This window comes from Salvelinus fontinalis, chromosome 9, assembly GCF_029448725.1.
Source record: "Salvelinus fontinalis isolate EN_2023a chromosome 9, ASM2944872v1, whole genome shotgun sequence".
Classification (NCBI taxonomy): domain Eukaryota; kingdom Metazoa; phylum Chordata; class Actinopteri; order Salmoniformes; family Salmonidae; genus Salvelinus; species Salvelinus fontinalis.
Genome location: NC_074673.1, coordinates 49000368 through 49021907, shown reverse-complemented (window position 1 = coordinate 49021907; position 21540 = coordinate 49000368). Strand labels below are relative to the sequence as shown.

At 44.8% G+C, this 21540-nt stretch overlaps 1 protein-coding gene across 4 annotated transcripts in view; it reads right to left on the bottom strand.

Moving 5' to 3' along the window:
- Positions 1–289: 289 nt before the first annotated feature.
- The window catches only part of LOC129862744 (MOB kinase activator 2-like), an 88808-nt gene continuing 67557 nt past the window's right edge, over positions 290–21540 (bottom strand). For 3 of the 4 annotated variants that reach the window (XM_055934672.1, XM_055934670.1, XM_055934671.1), the window contains exons 2-5: positions 7869–8029; positions 6278–6371; positions 1085–1209; positions 290–803 (exon numbers count right to left, since the gene is read on the bottom strand). In XM_055934672.1, the coding sequence (XP_055790647.1) occupies positions 490–803; positions 1085–1209; positions 6278–6371; positions 7869–8029 (694 nt within the window). In that variant the 3' untranslated portion in view covers positions 290–489. Of the gene's footprint in view, positions 804–1084; positions 1210–6277; positions 6372–7868; positions 8030–18211; positions 18560–21540 lie in introns of those variants that run through there. The other variant, XM_055934669.1, reaches the window with a different exon arrangement.

The following is a 21540-nucleotide window of genomic DNA, read 5'->3' as shown; positions in this document are numbered from 1 at the left end:
AGAGTCGCCTTTCCTCCACACAATAACAACACTTTACAATAGTATGTTCAAGCAAAGCAGAGCCACCATCCTGAACTATACTTTAGGCAGAGGACAGAGGGAGGAAAGGGCAAACAGACACACTGTCCTCAAATGAGAAAAATAAAACAAAATAGAATAAAAGTCAAATAAAACATTACACATAGTTTGTTCCTAGTTTAAATTGCAGAGCAGATGGGAGGGATTTTCCCCTGGGAGGAACATGCTGACGCCAATTCCTGTTGGCATGACAACACCCCCCCCCCCCATACCCCCCAAAAAACCCTCCCCCCTGGATCCTTCCGGCTGGCTGGCGTCATAGCGAAATATAAGGGTAGTGGAAGGTCTCCAGGTCCTGCTGCTGAAGCCAGAAGCCTAGGAAGGGGACCAGGCATTCTGTTTCCACATCTCTCCTCTATCTTTATCATCTACCACCTCCTTCCCGGGGCTGCTTCTCGCGGCAACCCCTGCTCATCTCTCCGTCACATGGTTGTGTGAGGAGGGGGAAGGGGCCGAGGTGGGGGAGGAAGGGGCGGCAGGCGCTGGGGGCGCGGGGGCGCAGAGGATTTCGGACAGGTCGTCCATGATACAGGTCTCCTTGGGGTCGACCAGGTTGAATTCCCTTACGAAAACAATGAAATGTGCGTACAGAGTGTTCAAGTGGCCCTGTAGATCCAGGGCGACTGTCTCCTTAAAGTGTGCCCAGAAGAGGTGAGCCAGGACGTGGAACAGATACCGGCAGATCTTCTTTACCAAAGACTCAAACGCGTTGGGGAACTCTTTGCCTGCACGGAGAGACAGAGAGAAGAGCAAGTTTCGAAATTATTTGGTGCTAGCATTACCGTTCTGATTTAAAAAGAAGCTACTATCACAATGCCAAGACAGCTATGAAGTGCCAAAACAAATAACCATTCAACACATTACTTAATTGGAGCCAGTAGAGGGCAGCAGTGGCACAGTTCAAAGTCCCAGCTTCAGTTTGATGTCAGAGAACCAGGGAGAGGCTGCAGTGCTGCAGACTGACCCCAGTGTGGTGCTGCGGGCGTGGACCAGAGCTTAAACTCACCGTATTTCGTAGGAAAGATGTCGTCGTCTGTGACCAGCTTCTGCACCAGACTCATGACGAAGTCGACGTACTGAGGTGCGGTGCACTTTGTCTTCTTCCCCCTCTCGTCATACCAGTAGTATATTCTGGACACAAACAAGACAGCTGGTCATTTCTCTACGCCATTACTTCCATATAAATAATAATAATAGCCATTTAGCAGCCGCTTTTATCCACAGCGACTTACTGACATGCGTGCATACATTCTCCGTATGGGTGGCCCCAGGAAATAAACACGTGTGCTTTGAAATGCACGAGATTGAGGCTATTATTACTTCGCCTAGTATGTTGTCGCTGACAAGTCATCTGATCTTGAAAAGGAACAACCTGATCGGTTCAAATCATTACCCATATATCATAGTGTGAATCATCTCGGGTAAAGACTGTGCACCAGGCGAGGAACCTTCCTTACACTGCATGGTGTGCTTTTCCTTTCCAGAAACTAAAAAAAAATAGCTGAATCATTCACATCATTATGTTGAAAGATGTAAACACACAAACCCCTATGTGAAAGCCCACACATTCACAGCATTTCCTCGTCTCCAAACAAGACCACGGACAGTCAAAATCATGTTTTTCATGAAATTGGATGATATTCGGATCAAAGTATGAAAGAATGACTGTTGCTTCTACATTGATAAAGTTACCGGTCCCCTCCCCCTGTTAAAAACTTGGATTCAGGAGGTGGAATTATTAAAGGGGATAAGGTGTGACTGTTCGGGACCTTTCACCCAACTTGATGAATGACTGAACTGTGTGTGGACCTGCCAGACAGACCTCCAGCCCAGTGAGGAACCAGCCAACCCCACCGCCTTCTCTAACATAGACATGTTTGCATATTTCCATTCCAGTGGACTTAATAACCCCCTGTCCATTTCCCTTCCAGATCGGGATGAATTTCCTGCGGTCTTGGAGTAACGCGACACTGACCCCCCCCGTCGCTCGCTCTGACTGGTCAAACATTTCCCGGAGATGGGTGACCCGGTTAGAGACGGCTGTAACTGAAGGCAACCCCGAGCCACGGTAGTCATGAGTTAGCAAGGTCAAATTGCAAGTCAGTGAAGTCACCAAACAAAAAGATAGCATGGCTAGCATGGACACACGCAACCTGGGAATACAGTACCGGCGCTGGAGCTAGCAGCGCGAGAGTGAAGCTAGCCGGCTACGTGAGCTAAAAGGGGTCAAAAACTGCACAACACATCAACATGGCCAGGCACCGCATGAGCCAAAGAAGAGAACTCACAGGGAAGGCCCATCTAGGAGTGGGCAAGGTCGAAGCTAGCACGGCTAAAGCAACAGGGAAACAGAGCTAACAGTAGTGTAGCCATTAACCAATGAGGCTAGCAGTGTATGGTATGATAGGCTGTCAAAACTAGAGGGGTTACGGATCCAGCGCAGGCTCCAAACGGGCCGTAGAGCAGAGATGGTCTGTGGGATTTACCCAGGTCAAGCTACAAACAAGGCATATAGCTTGTGAACAAAAAGGTTTGACTAAAACCCAAAGCAAGCTAGAAACTGTAGCAGTAGAGGTGAGTGAACTAGCAGAATCCCATGAGCGCAAGACGAAAAGTAGTCCTTTTTTGGGGTGAAAAGTTCAACCAATACTCCAAACTGGGACGGTTGTGTTAACAATAGCAGCATGGCGTGGTCTCGGTCTGGCGGGCTGTGGGGCAGACGTTACAAATCCTGAGGAATGTAGAGCGTCCAGATAAGTGACCCTGCAGGAGGGCCCTACTGGCCACAAGACAAGCACCAGGCCAGGCTCCAAACTGAGGAGAGTACACCACTAACACTCACTAGGATAACACACACAACCTTACAAAGACCGGCAAACATACCAAAAAAGACAGACGTCATTAGCCCACAAGAAAAAAAACACCCACACACCAACACACTCATATAAAATGGGCATAAGACTATTAAATGGGCCTGTTCCTATAGCTCATGGAAAGTTCTCCTAAAATAGCACATTTTACAGTGCCTGGGGTAGGGGGAATTGACTGTGACTTTGTGTTGTGGGGCGGGTGAGTGCCAGCCAGGGAGGCAGGAAAAGGGCGGGGTGCCGTTACTGTGGCAAACCATTAGACTGACGGACTGCACGTCTCCACAGCTGTTACAGCCTACTACAATCCTCCTTAGAAACACTGAGAATTCGGGTTCATGGGGTTTGCGTGTTGGAATTGTATATTTCATTCCAATATGTAGTTAGGGCTGTCCCCAATAAGAAAACCTTGGTTGGAAAAAAATCTGTTCTTTCGACCAATCAATTGGTCGACATTTTAAAACGTGTATTTTTCCATATACAGTGCATTCGGAAAGTATTCAGACCCCTTAACTTTTCCCACATTGTTACATTACAGACGTATTCTAAAATCAAGGATTTATTTTTATCATAAATCTACACACAATACCCAATAATGACAAAGCGAAAACAGGTTGTTTGAAATAAAATAAAATATTAGTATTCAGACCCTTTGTTATGAGACTCAAAATTGAGCATTCTGTTTCCATTGATAACTATGATGTTTCTACAACTTGGAGTCCCCCTGTGGTAAATTCAATTGATTGTACATGATTTGGAAAGGCACACACACCTGTCTATATAAGGTCCCACAGTTGACAGTGCATGTCAGAGGAAAAACCAAGCCATGAGGTTGAAGGAATTGTCTGTAGAGCTCTTGAGACAGGATTGTGTTGAGTTACAGATCTGGGGAAGGGTACCAAAAAAATGTCTGCAGCATCATTCATAAATGGAAGGACACTTCCTAGGGCTGGCCGCCCGGCCAAACTGAGCAATAGAGAGAGAAGGGCCTTGATCAGGGAGGTGATCAAGAACCCGATGGCCCCTGACAGAGCTCCAGAGTTCCTCTGTGGAGATGGGAGAACAGCATCATACTGTGGGGATGTTTTTCAGCGGCAGGGAGACTAGTCAGGATCGAGGGAAAGATGAATGGAGCAAAGTATAGAGAGATCCTTGATGAAAACCTGTCCCAGAGGGCTCAGGACCTCCGACTAGGGTGAAGGTTCACCTTCCAACAGGACAACGACCCCAAGCACACAGCCATGACAACGCAGGAGTGGCTTCGGGACAAGTCTCTGAATGTCCTTGAGTGGCCCAGTCAGAGCCCGGACTTGAGCCCGACCAAAAAACCTGTGCAGCGACGCTCCCCATCCAACCTGAAAGCGCTTGAGAGGATCTGAAGAGAAGAATGGGAGAAACTCCCCAAATACAGGTGTGCCAAGCTTGTAGCGTCATACCCAAGAAGACTCAATGCTGTAATCATTGCTAAAGATGATTCAACAAATTACTGCGTAAAGGGTCTGAATAGTAATGTAAATTTGATATTTCTGTTTGCAAACATTTCTAAAAAACGTTTTTTGCTTTGTCATTATGGGGTACTGTGTGTAGATTGATGAGGGGGTAAAAAAAACGATTTAATGCATTTTAGAATAAGGCTGTAACATAACAAAACGTGGAAGTGAAGGAGTCTGAATACTTTCCGAATGCACTGTATATGGACGATTTAACAGTTAGGATATTGATTCTAGACCTAATTAAGTTTGTGTACACAGAATTCGACATACATCAACATATTTTGATGGGTAAAAAAAAAAGACCAATAAAATAAAAATAAAATAATGAAATTATAAAAAATAAGTGATTATTTTTTGGGGGGCATTTTCTCGTCCATCCTCACACACTGTTGCACCTACAACACTAATCTAGTGAGCACTATTGGAGTTCTGCCCAAGCAAGGCATTTGATTGGTTTGATGTGTTGCAAGGCATCACTGATTTACACCGGGTCTCCACCCCTATTTAGCCATTTCTGTCTGCCATGAACTTCCCCAGGCTTCCCGTTCTCGACGAGGCTATCTGACAACAAATCTGACACAGGCCTGTCATTCCTCAACGGCTTCTTCATTGTTTGCTTTCTCTCTGTCACTTTCATTTTCACTGTGTGTGTGTGTGTGTGTGTGTGTGTGTGTGTGTGTGTGTGCCCGCGTGCGTGCAAACACACATTCGTAGTGTGGTTTAGCCTAAATGTGGGGGATCTGGTTTTTCCAGCCGTAAGTATACACAGGCGAGGAGGGCCTCTTTCCAAAGACAAGGGCTCCACACATGAGAACGGCACTCCGCCCTGACAGGGCCAACTCGTTGGGTGAATACTTAGTCAACCTCCTCCCCTCTGTTAGACAGGGATGAATAGGCCTCCATGTTATGACGGTCTTTGACTCCGACTACTGTAGGTGTAGGCTCTGCTTTTGTACTGTAGCTGTAGATAGATCTTTGTACAGAGTAAAGGCATTCCTTTATGAACAGCTACGGCTGAAGGTGACTTCTGAGCTAAAGCCATCAGGGGATGGATGCATGGTATAGAGGTGACTCATGTCATGGCGCCCAATGAAAGTCCTACATATTCAACTGGATTTTCTGAGAGACCAGAACTATTAGCTAGACAGGCCCCTCCAGTTTACTTGGCGATAGAACACAAACAAAAATGGCCACATCTCCATCAGCTTCTCAGAACCATTCGATCTTGGACCTCCATCTAGGAACTCTTTGGTCTAAGTACAGAGACCTCACTATGCACCAGTCCAGCTAGGAACGCCAGGCACCTCAGAAATGCTCATGGGATTTGAGAACGCTCACAGCGAAATCTACATTCCGACAGTCTCTCACTAGTATTAGATAGCTCTACAGCCCTCCACTTTACAAAACACACAGAGAGACAGAGAGAGAGACAGAGAGAGAGACAGAGAGAGAGACAGAGAGAGAGACAGAGAGAGAGACAGAGAGAGAGACAGAGAGAGAGACAGAGAGAGAGACAGAGAGAGAGACAGAGAGAGAGACAGAGAGAGAGACAGAGAGAGAGACAGAGAGAGAGACAGAGAGAGACAGAGAGAGAGAGACAGAGAGAGAGAGACAGAGAGAGAGAGACAGAGAGAGAGAGACAGAGAGAGAGAGACAGAGAGAGAAGGAAGACTACAAAATGGAAAGTCAGGGGTAACCGAGCGCAGCCCTGCGGTCAGAAAGCTCTGCTGCTATCAAGACATGGGTCTGTATAATGGATTGCGAGACTTCTGGTAAATAACCCAATGGTAGGCCAGAGCACTGATGAATAAACCAATGGTGGTGGGGGGGGTGACTTACGTGTTACAGGCGGTCATGGCTTGACAGGTGTCCCCAGTGCAGAACTCAGAGATGGTGCTGTACTGCAGGTTTATAAGATTGAAGAAGGTCGTAGCTGACGGGAGAGAAGAGGAATATTATCATGTGTAATATCATTATCACACTCCGCAATGAGTCCGCTCCAGATCTAGCCTTGGTTAAATAGCCTACACGCATCAAATTCATTCAAATAGAGCCCCAGCTATGTTCATCTGTACAGACAACATTTCCACGAGCACCGTACATGTTCAGCCCCAGGTATTAAGCAGAGAGACAGACAGAGACAGAGACACAGACAGACGTTGGAGGTGCTTTTGGCTCCATTCATGACCAGCATTTTAGCCCCAAGGTAACTTCTTCGTACGTTTTCTCGTGCTTCTTCTTCGCCACGTTTGTTTGTGGCCAACCTTACGTAGCATAGAACGATACGGACAGGGGTCGGCCTTGTTGCGCAACTCCCCGATTTCACGTCGGGGAAAAAACGCTCCATTTGTTTTCCATAAAGCCATTGAAACGACAAAAACAAGTCTCTTTGCATCTCCCTCTGGAGAGCACCTGGCAGGTTGCTCAGTCTCCAAAACAAGCCCTGGGAGAAACTAAATAACCCCTGTGTAGTCCCCCACACGCGAAGCCTGATCAAACAACCCACAACAGAGAACGCAGGGCTTCACAAGCCCATAGAGAAGATGCCTAAACTATCAATATAGTTTATTGTATACTGGAGAAGGCAATGCATTTAACAGGCAGTGGATTGTCAATAGTCTGGATGGAATATTCTGCTGTCTCAGCCTGCAGGGCATTACAGGGGTTCAGACACATCCGGAGGAAACGTCTAAGACGGAGATGACTGGAACCCCAGAGATAACATTGTTCTTATCGCGCCATTGTATGTGGGCAAATTCACGGTAAGAGAGTGACATTTTCATTTTAACGTGAAAAATCGGAGTATATCAAACTAAAACCGATGATTGCAACGTTAAAAGAAATATATAACTGTTTGTACAAGCACTATGGTGAAGAATTTCCATAGAACATTTTACAAAAAATACATTTACTTGAATAACAGTTCAGATACAAAGTTTGGTAACAGAATCGAGGCACAAACAGCACAAACCGTCTCATACCAAAACCTTACATCTGCACTGTTCTTCAAGTAAATGTGTTTTTTTGTAAAGGTTTCAGTGGAAATCGCTAAGTAGTCATTGTGCATATAGTTATATGGTTTGTTTAACTTTGCAAAATCATTGGTTTTTATTTGACATACACTTTAAAAGTACAAAATCGGTCTGTCACTGTTACCTTGGAATTGCCCATAACGTAAGGAGCTGCACCTGGAGATAAATGTCTTGAGGATTAAGCTGCAGTGCAGTGCTTTTACAGAACGCACGTTCAAAGAGAAGACGCACTCTGGTGCGGCAGAAATCCAGATGCCTGAACACTGGAGGAAACCTTCAAGTAAATCTGTCAAGTGTTGCGCTTCTCTGAAAGCCATGTCGTGTCTGGAAAGACGAGCGGAAAGCTCAACACGACCCCCAAATATGTTGTTTTCTCAGCGTGTATGCTGCTGACTCACTGTTGCTGGCGAGCCATTCGTTGAGGTCTATCTCCCTGGGCAGCAGCACCAGCTCTTTCAGGTCGAAGTCCACCACCCGTACTTTCGTAAACTCCGCCTCCAGATACTGCTTCTTCTCTTCCGCTGGCGGCTTCTTCCCATTGGGCTTCGTCTTAGACTTCCTGTAGGGGACAGGAAGAGAAGGGGGGACAGGTTAGAGCGAGGCACAGGGACAGTCACAGACGACATTTTAAGAACTACTCGGTTTGACAAAAAAATTTAAAAGGTAGACACCGTATCTAGCTCGTAGCCATTACATTGCAGAGGGTTGTTTCGTATGCATTAAATTCACTTCAACGGAAAGTGGATCTGTGCCGTATCACCCTGGCCTGAGTGTGTAATGTAAATCGCCTTTAGCAGACAACCTTGTGTTTCACAGTCGCACACAGGTCAGTGCAAGGGCCGCCGTGGCGTTTTGAGCACGCTAAACGGACCGTGCACCCAGCATCTGTTCAGAGAGAATTCTGTTCCTGTGCCTGACCTAGGGCATGACCCCTGGCCTTCCGTAAGGGCCAGATACCACACAGCTAGCCTTGTACTTCCAGCGCTACTTTTAACACGAGTCTGTCATATCACACCGTCACTACACTTCCAGGGCCGTAACTCTCCGCCTTCCCTCACCCAAACAGCTAGTCCACTGATCTAGGGGTTAATGGTTGAATGAGTTAATAGGCTAGTGAGACTAGCCTATTTCAGACAAAAGCAGGCCTGGGGGACACCGCAGACCTGGCTCGTTTTACGCAAAAACGATTAAGGCACTAATTTCTGGCGGTCAGGGTCTTTAACATCTTGGGGATTTCACAGAGCTTTAACCTCGACTGAGTTTCAGCGTCCCACTTTAGAACGCGATCGGCTCAATTCCTCGCTCCCTCCTTTTTAATCATCTCCCTCCCTCCATATCTTCATTGCATTCCCTCACTCTCCCTCTCTCTTCAGGCTGTTTTATTACAGAGTTTGGGTTTGTTTGAGGACAAGGGAGTTCCACTTTACTCCCTGAATGTATTGTGCCTCTGTTGACCCTCGTTTAAAACTACCCCACCCCTCCTTCCTCCTCCAGCTTTCTCCACACCCTCTGTCTAAACACAATGTGCCCACCCTCCGTGTGCTCTTGGCTCTGGCCTTTCCTTCCCACTCCCAGATCCCGATTCCCGGACGACTGACACCAGTCCAGAATCAGGAGGAGAAAAAAAAGAAAGAGTAAGAGCGGCCATAAAACTCTCGGTCTTTTCAGCGGGAGCCGTGCAGAGGGAAGCCAACGCTCAAGACGACTGCTAGTTTGCTTTCCAAAGAGGGAGAAAACAGAGGCTGCCCACAGGCCTAATCAAGTACTCTCAGAAAGAGAAAGACTGAGGAGAGGAAAATGTGTGGACATTACACACTCACATATCCATGGAAACTACTAAAACACATTTACAAAACATGACAGACCTCTGGAGGCCCGGGGCTTCTTGGACCGAGGAACACTGCTCAAAACCCTTAACCCTTTAGTCCCCCAAAGCATACCTCTAGCTTTTCCCTTCCACACACAGACATGCATTTTTTTTTTAAAGACAGGAAAGTACCGTACAGACTGTCTATAAACATTCACTGACAACTTCTCCTGTTTGAGGACTTGTAAGACCACCCTCCACTGTCTGACTTGAGTGTCATGAGGACGAGACGGCTGTAGATCTGAAAGGTGAAAAGACACACGGACCTCAGCAGACAGGGCTGGTCTCTGGTCAACGTTACTGCTGGATCAGGATGGCGACGCAGCTGCCGTGTCCAGCTGGTCATGCAACGAGAGGAACTACAGCAAGCTGTAAGACTTCCAGAGAGGAGGAGAGAGTGATAGACAAAAGGGGGATAGATGGAGACTAAAAGTCCGACAGAGCCAACAACTGCGAGATCCAGTCTGTCAGTCAGCCAGCCGACGGTTCCAGTTTTGACCTCAACATCACCCTGCATTACAGCCTTACCCCACTTCCTGTTATAGATCGATAGCGCCACTTCTACTCAAGAAAAGAGCTCACCTATCATTTAAAATGATAATGCTTTTGAACCCATAACTTCCAGGCCCCTACAAGGTACTTAAAATCAGAGCTGAGGAGGTGTTTGGTTTTCGAATTAAGAACAGGAATTAGGACTCCCTCACTGGCTCGCTTGGCATTCATCACAGATTAAGAAAGACCCTTTGTGTGTGTTCAGTCTCGTCCGTTTTTCCCCCTCGGGAAATCACCCTGAGACTTCAAACCGCCGTGCGTGCAACGACCGTGACAAAAACAGACACAGAAAACACACGGCACACTTGAAGAACCCATTACTGTGGGCTAGAATAGGTACCTAAACGCTATAATTTGAGTCACAGGCTTCAAAGCTCTCCTATAAGCAGTGTCTTCAGACCACCGGCTGGTGAGCATGACTACATAGTCTATGGCATGCATGGTTTCCTCCTAGTACCAGGCGGTGTCAACTTCCTGCCCAGAGACATGTCTGGCCCTGGCCTCGGGTCTGGTCTGGCCTGGTGAGGAGGAATACAATGCCTTTTATGGCAAAGACGCTGCCTGGGAGAACTTTACCACGAGCAGCCACGGCCTCTGTGTGTGTGTGTGTCAGGGGAGCAGTGCTGGCAAAAAGGATGTTTTCTTTATCCTAAAATAAAGTAATGGATCCAGAAAATACCTCAGAGGCATGGTATGGAAAATGACGAAATTAGGGAGGAGAGACAGGAAATGGCTCAGTGAAACAAGTAAAAAAATAAAATAAAAACATTTATTTTTTAAATAACAAGCACAATGGTTTTCTGAGGGGCTCATGGAAGCCGTTGAAAACGTGTGTACTCTGATAATATCTGTAGATGAAGCCTTAATGGCTGCCGATAAGCTGTTTCACATGACAGAACATGTAGCTGACAAGCATGGATCACATACACCTGTCTCACTGCTCCTTATGGGGGAAGGGGGTATGAGAGAAGAGTGAGGGAGGGAGAGGAAGGGACGCAGACAGAGAGATAAGAAAAGAGAGCGGGGGAACGATTGAGAAGGTAAGATAGGAAGAGAGAGAGAGTAATTACAAATGTATAATAGTGGAGAAAGGAAACGGGGTGAGAAAGATGAAGGGATAAGAGAACAGATGGAGGGCACAGAAAGATGAAGAGAAGGGGCAGAGCCAGAAGAGAGGTTAGAGAGGGGAGAGCAGGGCCTGAGGCTCTTGACCCTGACTGGACAGGTGAGTCTGTGGATAGGGTGAGAGGGGGATAGGAGAGACAAGTCTACATTAAAATAAGTAAAGATGAAAAAGGGTAGGAGAAAGAATAAATGAGGGATAAAATGTCAAATATGACCTTCTCATATTACCGAACCCGAGAAGAGGACAGAGTGTGCGATCCTCGTTTTTCGGCAAACTTATGTGGATCGTTTCGTTTCTGGAGTGGACCAATCTGCGGCTGTGAGCACCACTCTTCAATTGGAGAAAGTCCATAGACTATCTACTGTGTGTTCAAGGGTTTTCAGAGTGCCAACCATGTTGGTGAAGTCAGCGCAGTTCCCCAATCCTCCTTATCAGGAGAAAGAAATCAGTTGTGTGGCGACTGAATGCTGACTGTACAGTGTTCAGGACTACAATAGAAGCCCGCTAAGGAGAAGCAGCCTTCGGCAGGTACAACACAAGACAGGCTGTTACTGTTCGACCCCAACAACCTGCTTCCAATTAATAACCTCACGTTACACAAATACGCAGAAGAATTAGCCGAAAGGGCTTTGACTTAAAGCGCTACCAAAAAGTCTGTATGCATTAAGCCAACAGTGGTTATTTTCTAAGCAACCTTTGAATCGAACCACTTGGCGACTTTGTGCGCATCTAACACTAGGCCTATGCTTTTCATTTATTTATTTTACCTTTATTTGACTAGGCAGGTCAGTTATAAACAAATTCTTATTTTCAATGACGGCCTAGGAATAGTGGGTTAACTGCCTTGTGCAGAACAGATTTGTACCTTGTCAGCTCGGGGAGTCGATCTTGCAGCCTTTCGGTTACTAGTCCAACGCTCTAACCACTAGACTACCTGCCGCCCCCATGCTTAGTTATCACCTCAACAGGGAAACAGGCTAATTCCACCTATTGTGACGCACATACTGCTGCTTGGAAGCTAAAACAGTTCTGGTTTTTAATAGCGCATTTACAGCATTATCGCTAACTGTAGCCATGTATTGACTTTCCCCTCAGCCAGAAGGGCCTGCCTGCCAAGCGCAACAACTCTTGCTTAAATTGGCCTGGTGAACTGTGGAGCCATCTAACGATTTGCAGATGGAAGTGGTTAATGTAATCTGTGACAGGGAACAGCATTCAGCTTCCATCCAACACGGTTACCATAAACAAGATGGCTTCTAGCACACACGAGCGCAGATCTAGGAACAGCTTACACTCCCCATGAGCTTAAACAGAAGGACACATGGACTCCACAATGATTTGGGGGGAAGAACGTGTACTAATAAAGTTGTGCCAGACAACGTGAGCCCCCCCCCCCCCCCCCCGTTCTCTCTGAAGTGTAGTTATGATGGATTTTCGAAGCACCGGCAGAGCATGCTTCCTGTATCTCTGGTATGTGGGGGGAGAGCTTCACACCAGAGAAACATGCTGCTTTTCTCACCACCTGGATTTCATTCAATAATGTAATAGCAGCCGAACAGCAGTGGGAAAACCAGCCTACAGTATCTACAGTGAGGGTAGAGGAGGAAGAGACAAGACAACAACAGATAAGGAACAGATGTCTGGATGATGTTCTTGTACTTTGTTGACCAACAAAAATGTATCTGAACCACAACTCTAGAAACAAACCAAACAAGTCAGAGGCCAAAAAGAGAAGCAACAGAAAGTCAAGAGGTAGTTAGTAACAGATATGATTAGCATCCCTGAAAGATCTGAAATCCCTGAAAGATGCTGTAGTCTAACGGTTTGCTTGTTCACCAGGAATGGTCTAAGAGTAACTAATCCAGAGCTTTTTTGAAGGGAATAAACCACACACAAAGGGGCCGTTTCCTGGACACAGATTAAGCATAAAGGAGGTTAAAGTGACTTGCTTTCATGGAGGAATGGCTTGAATTGTGAGGATGACATCACCATTTATTTTTATCATGAATCAAATGTATTGGTTTTCTGCCCAAAGAAAATGTTGTGACCTATTTAATCAACACGAGAGACCAGAAAAAATGTTTTAAAGAGTGTGGCGGTAAAGCAGGAACAGCTGCATCTAGTGGTCAAAACCTGATAATATCACACTACTTTATAGTAAATATTGCAAGCGACTTCTTATCCCTTGTACATATACAGCTGTGTCTTTCCGGGGGGGCTCACTGAAACTGAGGATCCAGAATATTTTTTATACAGTGTTGTTAGCTCAAGCTTCAGGCTGGACCAAGTCGATACAATGTTTCAAGTTCCTTGCAGACAGGCTATGCTAAGCCAATGGGATGTTTTTATTTGTTGGCTTTATGTAGGCTATTTTTACATAGTTGGCAATAGAAGTTACTTTTAGACTTGTATAATTCTCATTTAGATAGAATTTGTATTAATCACATGATAATCATTTTGAGATATGACGACTTGATTATAAAATAAACTGTTCCACAAAAATGTGCATATGAAAATCATAACTGGCACGCAGATCGGTAGAAATGGTATGACAAATTGGCACTCCAAATGAATAAAGGTTGCCGACCCGTGGTGTATTCCATTACTGGCAACTTCGGGGGTGTAAAATCTGAGAAGGCCAGCAGCGTGGTGGTTCGGGAAAAGGTTTTAGGCTATCTTGATCTCTGGCTCCCTTGACTCATGTGTGTCTACATTATTTAATTACAATGTGCTTAAAGCATCGAACAAGCTCAGTAGCCTACATACAGCTGATTTGATTAAAACACATAGGGTGTGTCTATATACAGTGCATTGGCAAAGTATTCAGGCTCCTTCACTTTTTCCACATGTTAGAGTAAGGCTCTATGTATTCTATGTAATGTATTAAATTAATTTTGCCTGAATCTACACACAATACCCCAAAAGCACAAAGCGAAAACAGATTTTTAGAACACAAAAGGCGTCCATCATTCTTAAAATGGAAGAAGTTTGGAACCACCAAAACTATTCCTAGAGCTGGCCACCCGGACAAACTGAACAATCGGGGGAGAAGAACCCGATGGTCACTCAGAGCTCCAGTGTTCCTCTATGGAGATGGGAGAACCTTCCAGAAGGACAAACATCTCTGCACCACTCCACCAATCAGGCCTTTATGGCAGAGTGGCCAGACGGAAGCCACGCCTCAGTAAAAGGCACATGACAGCTCTGTTGGAGATTGCCAAAAGGAACCTAAAGGACTCTGATGAGAAACAAGATTCTCTGGTCTGATGAAACCAAGATGAACTCTTTGGCCTGAATGCCAAGCGTCACATCTGAAGGAAACCAGGCACCGCTCATCACCTGGCTACCTGGCCAGGGTTTGAATACTTATGTAAATGTGAGGTTTATATTTTTTATAAATTTTCACACAAAAAAAGTTGCTTTGTCTTTATGGAGTATTGTGTTTAGATTGAAAACATAAATGATTTAATCGGATTTAGAATAAGGCTGTGACATAAAATGTGGGAAAAGTCTGAGTCTGAATACTTTCCAATCACACTGCATGGAAAAATACACTTTTTTTAAATTTCCACCAGTCGACTGGTCGAAAGAACAAACAACTCTCGGTCGACTAAGATTTATTAATTTTTTTCCGGGGACAGCCCTAGATCTATTTCAGGCGTCTAAATTGAGTCTACTTCTCAAATGGTTCTTTTCCCTGAAAGCAGGCAGAGCCAACCAAACCACGGCAGCCATTACTGGGCTATAAAGAGAGAGGAGTAAGGGCAGAAATCTCCACACAATTCATACTCAGCTAGTCTAGGTAGAAATGTGCAACAATGGCAGTCTTCTCTGATTCTCTGCTTTTAGAAGTGAAAGCCAAACTGTCCAGAGGCCTGTTTGATAGTCTTCTTTTGCCATGCGAATTCTGTTAAGTCTTCTTTTCGTAACCTAGTTGAATGTACGTTTTCATGCCATGTTTCCTGCAATCACATCAAATTCCCTTCATGGCATACAGGATCACTTGACTTGACAGAACCCAATGTGTCGGAGGCTGGGGGTCCCATCCAGCCCGTGCATGTGTGCTGCAATAGGGCTAAACCCCATTCAGAGCCCCAATGCCCCGCTGAGCCCATAAAGAACCCCTGCTGAAACTATAATGTAAGGGCATCAACATCACAACAGACGTGTGTGAGGGGGAGAACAGCTTACAAGCTTCGCTCCGTTGATCTAGGTGTTTGACTGCATGCGAGTAGTGGGATTTTTGGAGTAGCGGACACCTTTTGGTAACACGATGTCCACGCTGGTCCCACTCCCATTCACAAGGGAGCGATATCAATATTGCGGTTCTTTTGTCTTTGTTTTTGTGAAACCGAGGAAGAGTCGCCTTCCCTTGCTAGTATAAGCTAGCTGGCAGCCTGGCTAAAAACATAGCAAGCTAGCCTTGTTAGCTTCCCACATCTCCATGTGAAATAATCAAATGTATAATAAAAGAATATGCCCTGGCAAATACTCATATAATTGGAGTTTAATATGCTGCTTGTGTATTCATTCCCATATGAGCTAAAAATACAACGTCATGTTTTGGTCACGGAGAAGAAAAAAAGCACATGGCAGTTGGTGGTAGGTTCTACCATTTCACATTAGTCTGTAATTACTAGTTATTACTTCTACACAAAACACATTTTTGGGTGGATTCTTGTTGTCTGGTTTACTATTTAAAGCAGTGGCTGAGGTTATATGTGGTTATCCATGCAAAATAGATTTATTCATCTACTTCGATGAATAGCCTATAGATCAGATCAAAGAACCAAGCGACAACACTGCCCCCACTGCTGCGGAAGGAATAATGATGCGTCTCAATTTTCGGGTGGCAAAAAAAAGCATATTGAATGCCGTCCCTTCTGTGATGAAAAATGACATTGCAACACTGAGAACTATGCATTCATTGGCTGCGTTCACACAGGCAGACCAATTCTGATATTTTTCCCACTAATATTTTTTTTTTGTCCAATCACAGATATTTTTCAGAGATGGGCAATTTTTTTATAGCAAAAACAAGATCAGAATATAACTGCCTGTCTAAACGCTGCCATATAGTCTCCCTTTTGTTATTCTTCCTCAAATGGTCACTGAACTGGAAAATCCACTTGACGGTGATAAAAGTTCATTTTTAAAACGCAGTACGTGTAGGCTACGTGCATCAACCGATTGTAATCACTGTGGCATTCTAGCACCATTGAAAGGAGGGGCATGCAGAAGAACTTGTCGTTACCTGTTAGGTTTGACAGATTGCCATCTGCTACTGTAATGTACAATAATACATTATTGTGACTGCTTGTACTGTACAATAATTCATTCCTACAGCATGGAATCCTAAAATGAATGGGCATTCTTAAACAGATACTTCAGGACTTTGGCAATGAGGCTCTTATCTACTTCCCCAGGTTCAGATGAACTTGTGGATACCATTTTATGACTGCGTGCAGTTTGAAGGAAGATGCCAACTAGTGCCGGCGCAATTAGCATTGCCATGGGAAAATCCGTCTAACCTCCTTTATAATGTACACAGAAACATAGAAAATGTATTTATGAGTTCATCAGACTCTGGGGAAGTAGATAAAAGGGCCTCATTGCCAAACTCCTGAAGTATCCCAAATACTGTACTATTATCTAAGGTTCCATAATTGGGACTGAATGTTTCCAAGCGTTTAGGTGGAGGTAAGAGAAGGGAAACTGCAAAGAGAAACTAACCAGCATGGTCTGTCTGTCGACTCTGTCCCATGAAGGATTAGCCTCATTACGTCTCTCAAAGACTTCACAAGGAAAAGCCACACTGACAGGCCCCATGGTTAGGCCAACAAGTTTTAAACTGACTGTGACTTAACAAGGTACAATTCTGAGGCGGTGGGCCCGAATTGTAGCCTTTTTGGGTGTTTAAAAGAGTGTTTCCTGGTTAAAAAACAACAACTAAAAACAAGGTGTCTACTTCCAGCCATGCACATACAGACTGAGGCAGTGTTGTCATGGGTTACTTCAGTATATTTCCCCACAGTGCTAGAGTTCTTCATGGGATGATTTCTGAAAGTGGGTCTGTGATTGTTTTTTTTTTGTATTTGTTGTGTGACCCACAAACACATTCGATACTAACACTATTTGGATCATACATTATTTAAGTCTAAGTTACATCTGTAGTATGCAAGACTGAAACAGGTGGCCTAAAAATGCTTTTGAAGGTGTGTTGTAATGTTTTATATAGAGAATGTAGGACCATAAACATATTTCTATCCAAAACACCTCTAAGCAATGTTTGTTTGAATTGGTTAAAACGGAAGTTGGGGCTTTAATTATTTACAGTGGTTGAGGAGACATATCACATTGCTCTTGTTCAGTCTTGCTGGGGAAAGCTGTCGAGCAGTCGCTGAATGCTGGAAGCCAAACCAAATTCCACTGACTAGTGAATTGCTGTTAACCTGGAACCTGAGAGTCGAAAAGCCTGTAATTGCAGTTTAAGACACAGCCATTTCCTTTTTAAATTGTGAGCTGTAAACAATACTGTAACGAGAAAACAGTAGGCCTGTGTTTAAACTAATGCAAGTTGAGCCTACTTTGCAGTGAGAAAGTTGACAGCGCCTATATTCTATTCTAAAATTATCTTTCGATGTTCAGTGCCAGATCTTAGAAAACGACATGTTCCTGCATCCAATAGCTGCTGCCACCGCATCGAACCAAGAACTGATTTAGAGTCGATGTTTAATTAACGACATGAAATGGACAGTACTGGCTAACGTTACATACTTCTCACATTGTAGCGATTTTGGTCGTCGGATACACGTTTGCTTCTACACCTACCGTATCATGTTAACAGTGAGTCTAGAGCCTACTTTGTTCATATTTTATCCGAAACGGTACATTACTTTTTTCTAAAATCAGAATTACATCTAAAAACACCAACAAGCATATTATTTGCAGAAGAAACCCGGTATTTTTCTAATTGCAAAGCAGACGCGTCTTACAAAATGTAGCCTAAACCAAATCAGCTATTGATTGGATGTTCCTTCTGCTGTCCCATGGAAAGTTCCACTATAAACCAAGCATGCTGCTGTCACGCGTACCGTCGAACGAGCCGACCGCTGCCTTGCCTTCACATTACAGGAGTAGGGTCGCAACGAGCAAAACTAGACGAAAAGTCAACTCCAAAATACGGTTATTTTTACCTTAATACTTTGCCCACCGCCTGAAGGACCATTTTACAACTTAATCCGCTTTTCGAGTTCCTCTGAGAGTGCATATCCGTATTGTCTCCTGAAATGGGACTAATCTCCGACCATAGCTGAATGGAAAAAACTTTTCAAAACAACGTCTCTCTCCACACCATTCCTCTCCGATGAGGCTGCAAAATTAAATACTTCAATTTTGACGGTCGGCTAACGATACAAAAGACCCGAAGAGAAACCTATTTGTGGCTCTCGCAAACTGCCCGCCCCCCCCTTCTCCACATGCAGCCAATCGAGGGAGTGGAGAGTCCTTGAGGTGCGAAAACAGAACCCCCACAAAAAGGGAAAAGGGGGGATACCTAGTCACTTGCACAACTGAATGATTTTTAACAGAAATGGATTTTCCGCATTTAACCCAACCCCTCTGAATCAGAGAGGTGCGGGGAGCTGCCTTAAATGGACATCAACGTCATCGGCGCCCATGGAAATGAAGGACGTCACAGCTTGCTCATGTGGACGTGGTCCATGTTCTTCCTTGAAGCGTTGTCGTAAAAGTAGCGACAAAACGAGCCAGGTGGTCTGAAGGAGGCTACATGGTACATGATTCTGTGCTGCAGAGTAGCCATAACGGTTCCAAATGTAACTCTAGTTAATAATGATCACACTTTGGGATGAATACCTCATCTACTATGACAGTTGTAACTTTGTTATACCATAGTAATAACTGTCGTGTTACTGTACTGTATAAACTTTAAAATACCAAAAACATACTGTAAACACAAAGTGGTCTTATCAGTTTAAAACAGAAGTATATACTGTTTTAATATTCTTCAGCCTGAGGCTATCCCTACTATGTCCCACCCAGCTGGATAAAAACAATTCCTAAAATTAAAAATCGCAAACAATTAAAATGTACAATTAGATGGCAGCAATGACCTATTTGTTGCACAGGCCTCGAGTCATCTCACTAGACAGGTCAGCTGCATTGAGAGGCCTGACGACAGCAGAACGTGGTTGGTTCATGATAGGGTACATGTTGAGACGGCGAGGCCACATTCTTGTGGTTGACTTCAAACCTCACCTGGAACTTCACTATGAGATGGGAGATGAGCGGTAGATGGCCATGTAGCGACTTGACTTTGGCACAACAGGACTGGCGGTGTACAGGTGAGGTGGTGAGGTATATCAGCTCTGAAAGCCTCCAATTAAGAACAAGTGTGAAGGCGGCGTCGTCGTTCCGGCGCAAGTCTGAGGTCGGGTTGAATAGAAGCATTACACAATCTGGACTTGGTGGATATCGATCCTCAACATTGAGAGTACAAAGAAATCTTGAAATAGGCCTACTACAGCCTTATGACGGCAAAAGAAAGTGAAGATGGACAGAAAGAAAAAAGCCTCAGGCTACGACAAAGGATCGTGGATAAAAAAGGCATTATACATCTTTCATTCTCCCCCTCCATTTTATCTCTTCCTTTCCTCTTTTGACCCCTTCTCTGAACAGGGCTGGTATCCCTAAAGTATCTGAGTGCTGATCTAGGATCAAGTAGCCCCCCTCCCGGTACATATAATGTAACTCATTATGATCTAAAAGCCAAAACTGACCTTAGATAAGCACTCCTACTCAGAGAAACTTTATAAATATGGGCACAGGTTTCTCTCCTTGCCCCCCCTTCTCTCCGTCTGGACCAGTGGGCTTGCAGCTGCAGATGTGAGACATACCAGCGGACTGCTGTAGCATGGACGCTCACAAAGACACACTAATCTGTGTGTGTGGGGGGGGGGGTCTGGAGCTCAGCTCACTCCTAGTCTGTGTGTGTGTGTGTGTATATATATATATATATATATATATATATATATATATATATATATATATATATATATATATATATATATATATATATATATATATATATATATATATATCACAGGCAGTCAGTGTGTAATGGTCTGAGTATGTCAGGGTCAATCAGTGCGTTTGAAAAGTCTTTACATGCTTGTGTGCAAGAGAGAGAGAAAGACCCTGCTTGTTTGTGTGCTGTGGTGCCTGTGAACCCCTATCACGCACATCTTACAAGTATCTGAGAGTGAGGTGGTCTGATAAGAGCCATGTACAGGTCCATTTGCACGCTCTGCCAGCATGGCTCCTTCTTGGGACACATGTCTCCCCGTCTGGCCCCAGCATTGAGCTCACTGGGGGGGGGGGGGGGGGGGGGGGGGTTGGGGGGGGCATTATCGCTCTGAATGGCTGCTGCTGTGGTGAGGAGAAAGAGAGAGATGGGCCAGAAGAGGCCAGAGCCTTTTCTCAGGAGCTATTTATAACCTCAGTCTGCCTCTGCCTGGTCTATACTGACCAGAGAGAAAGGGGGAGAGAGGGAAGGGGAGGGATTGAAAGAGGTGGTGAGGACAGAGAGGGCCATGGGTGAACAGTTCTAAACGGCTTCGGGCCCTACCTGAGGTGGTGACCACTGAAGTGAAAAACAATGTCATGGGAAAAAAGAAAAGAAAAAAAAAAAGTTTCCATCCATTTGCTTACAGCTATTACATTAGCAGTCACCTAAAATAGAAGACAGCCGTTCAAGACCACTGGGCCATAGCCAGAGCCTCTGCATTCAGAATGAACTCCATTCAAGACCGAGGGCTCAATCAGGCGTCAAGGTCAAAGACAACTTAATGAAGTACTGTTCCTGGAGTTAAAAAGCAATTCAGTTGCTGGAAAGTACTAGTCCATTATTGTGCATGAGCTGATTTGGGTCTAAATTATGCTGATAACTACAACTAATGAATTGCTGTCGTTTCTGAAGTTCAAAAAAAAGGTTGGCTAATGTAGTTAGCAATGGTCTCCTACGTGACCCAACATAGGGGTTTTATTTCTACCTGGAAGGCCCCTGACTACAGACCTAGCCGACAAGTTGGAATCGTTCACACAAACAAACACCATTCTCACGTAGCCTAAGATTTGACGTGGGTGGAAACTGTGGTCAGACACATTCCTCGTGTACCGGACAGAGAGAAGACTATGATTCTTAGCTACCGCTGACGTCACCAATAGCAGCTTCTTCCGAGACAAGACATGGCACCACTCACCGTGCCACCTGGTTTAACCGTACTACACACACACACACACACACCCCCCCCTAAACCATTAACTCACGCTATAAAAAAAATTCTCATGCTCTATCGCCATTCCATGGAAGAAGCGCACACCTAGGACATCGGACATAAACCATATTCTGTGGAACAAACATGATCTCATGTCACTAGATTACATATAAACCAACCTCAGTACAGTATGTCAAACAACGGTCTTCTTCCTCAATGTTATCTTAACA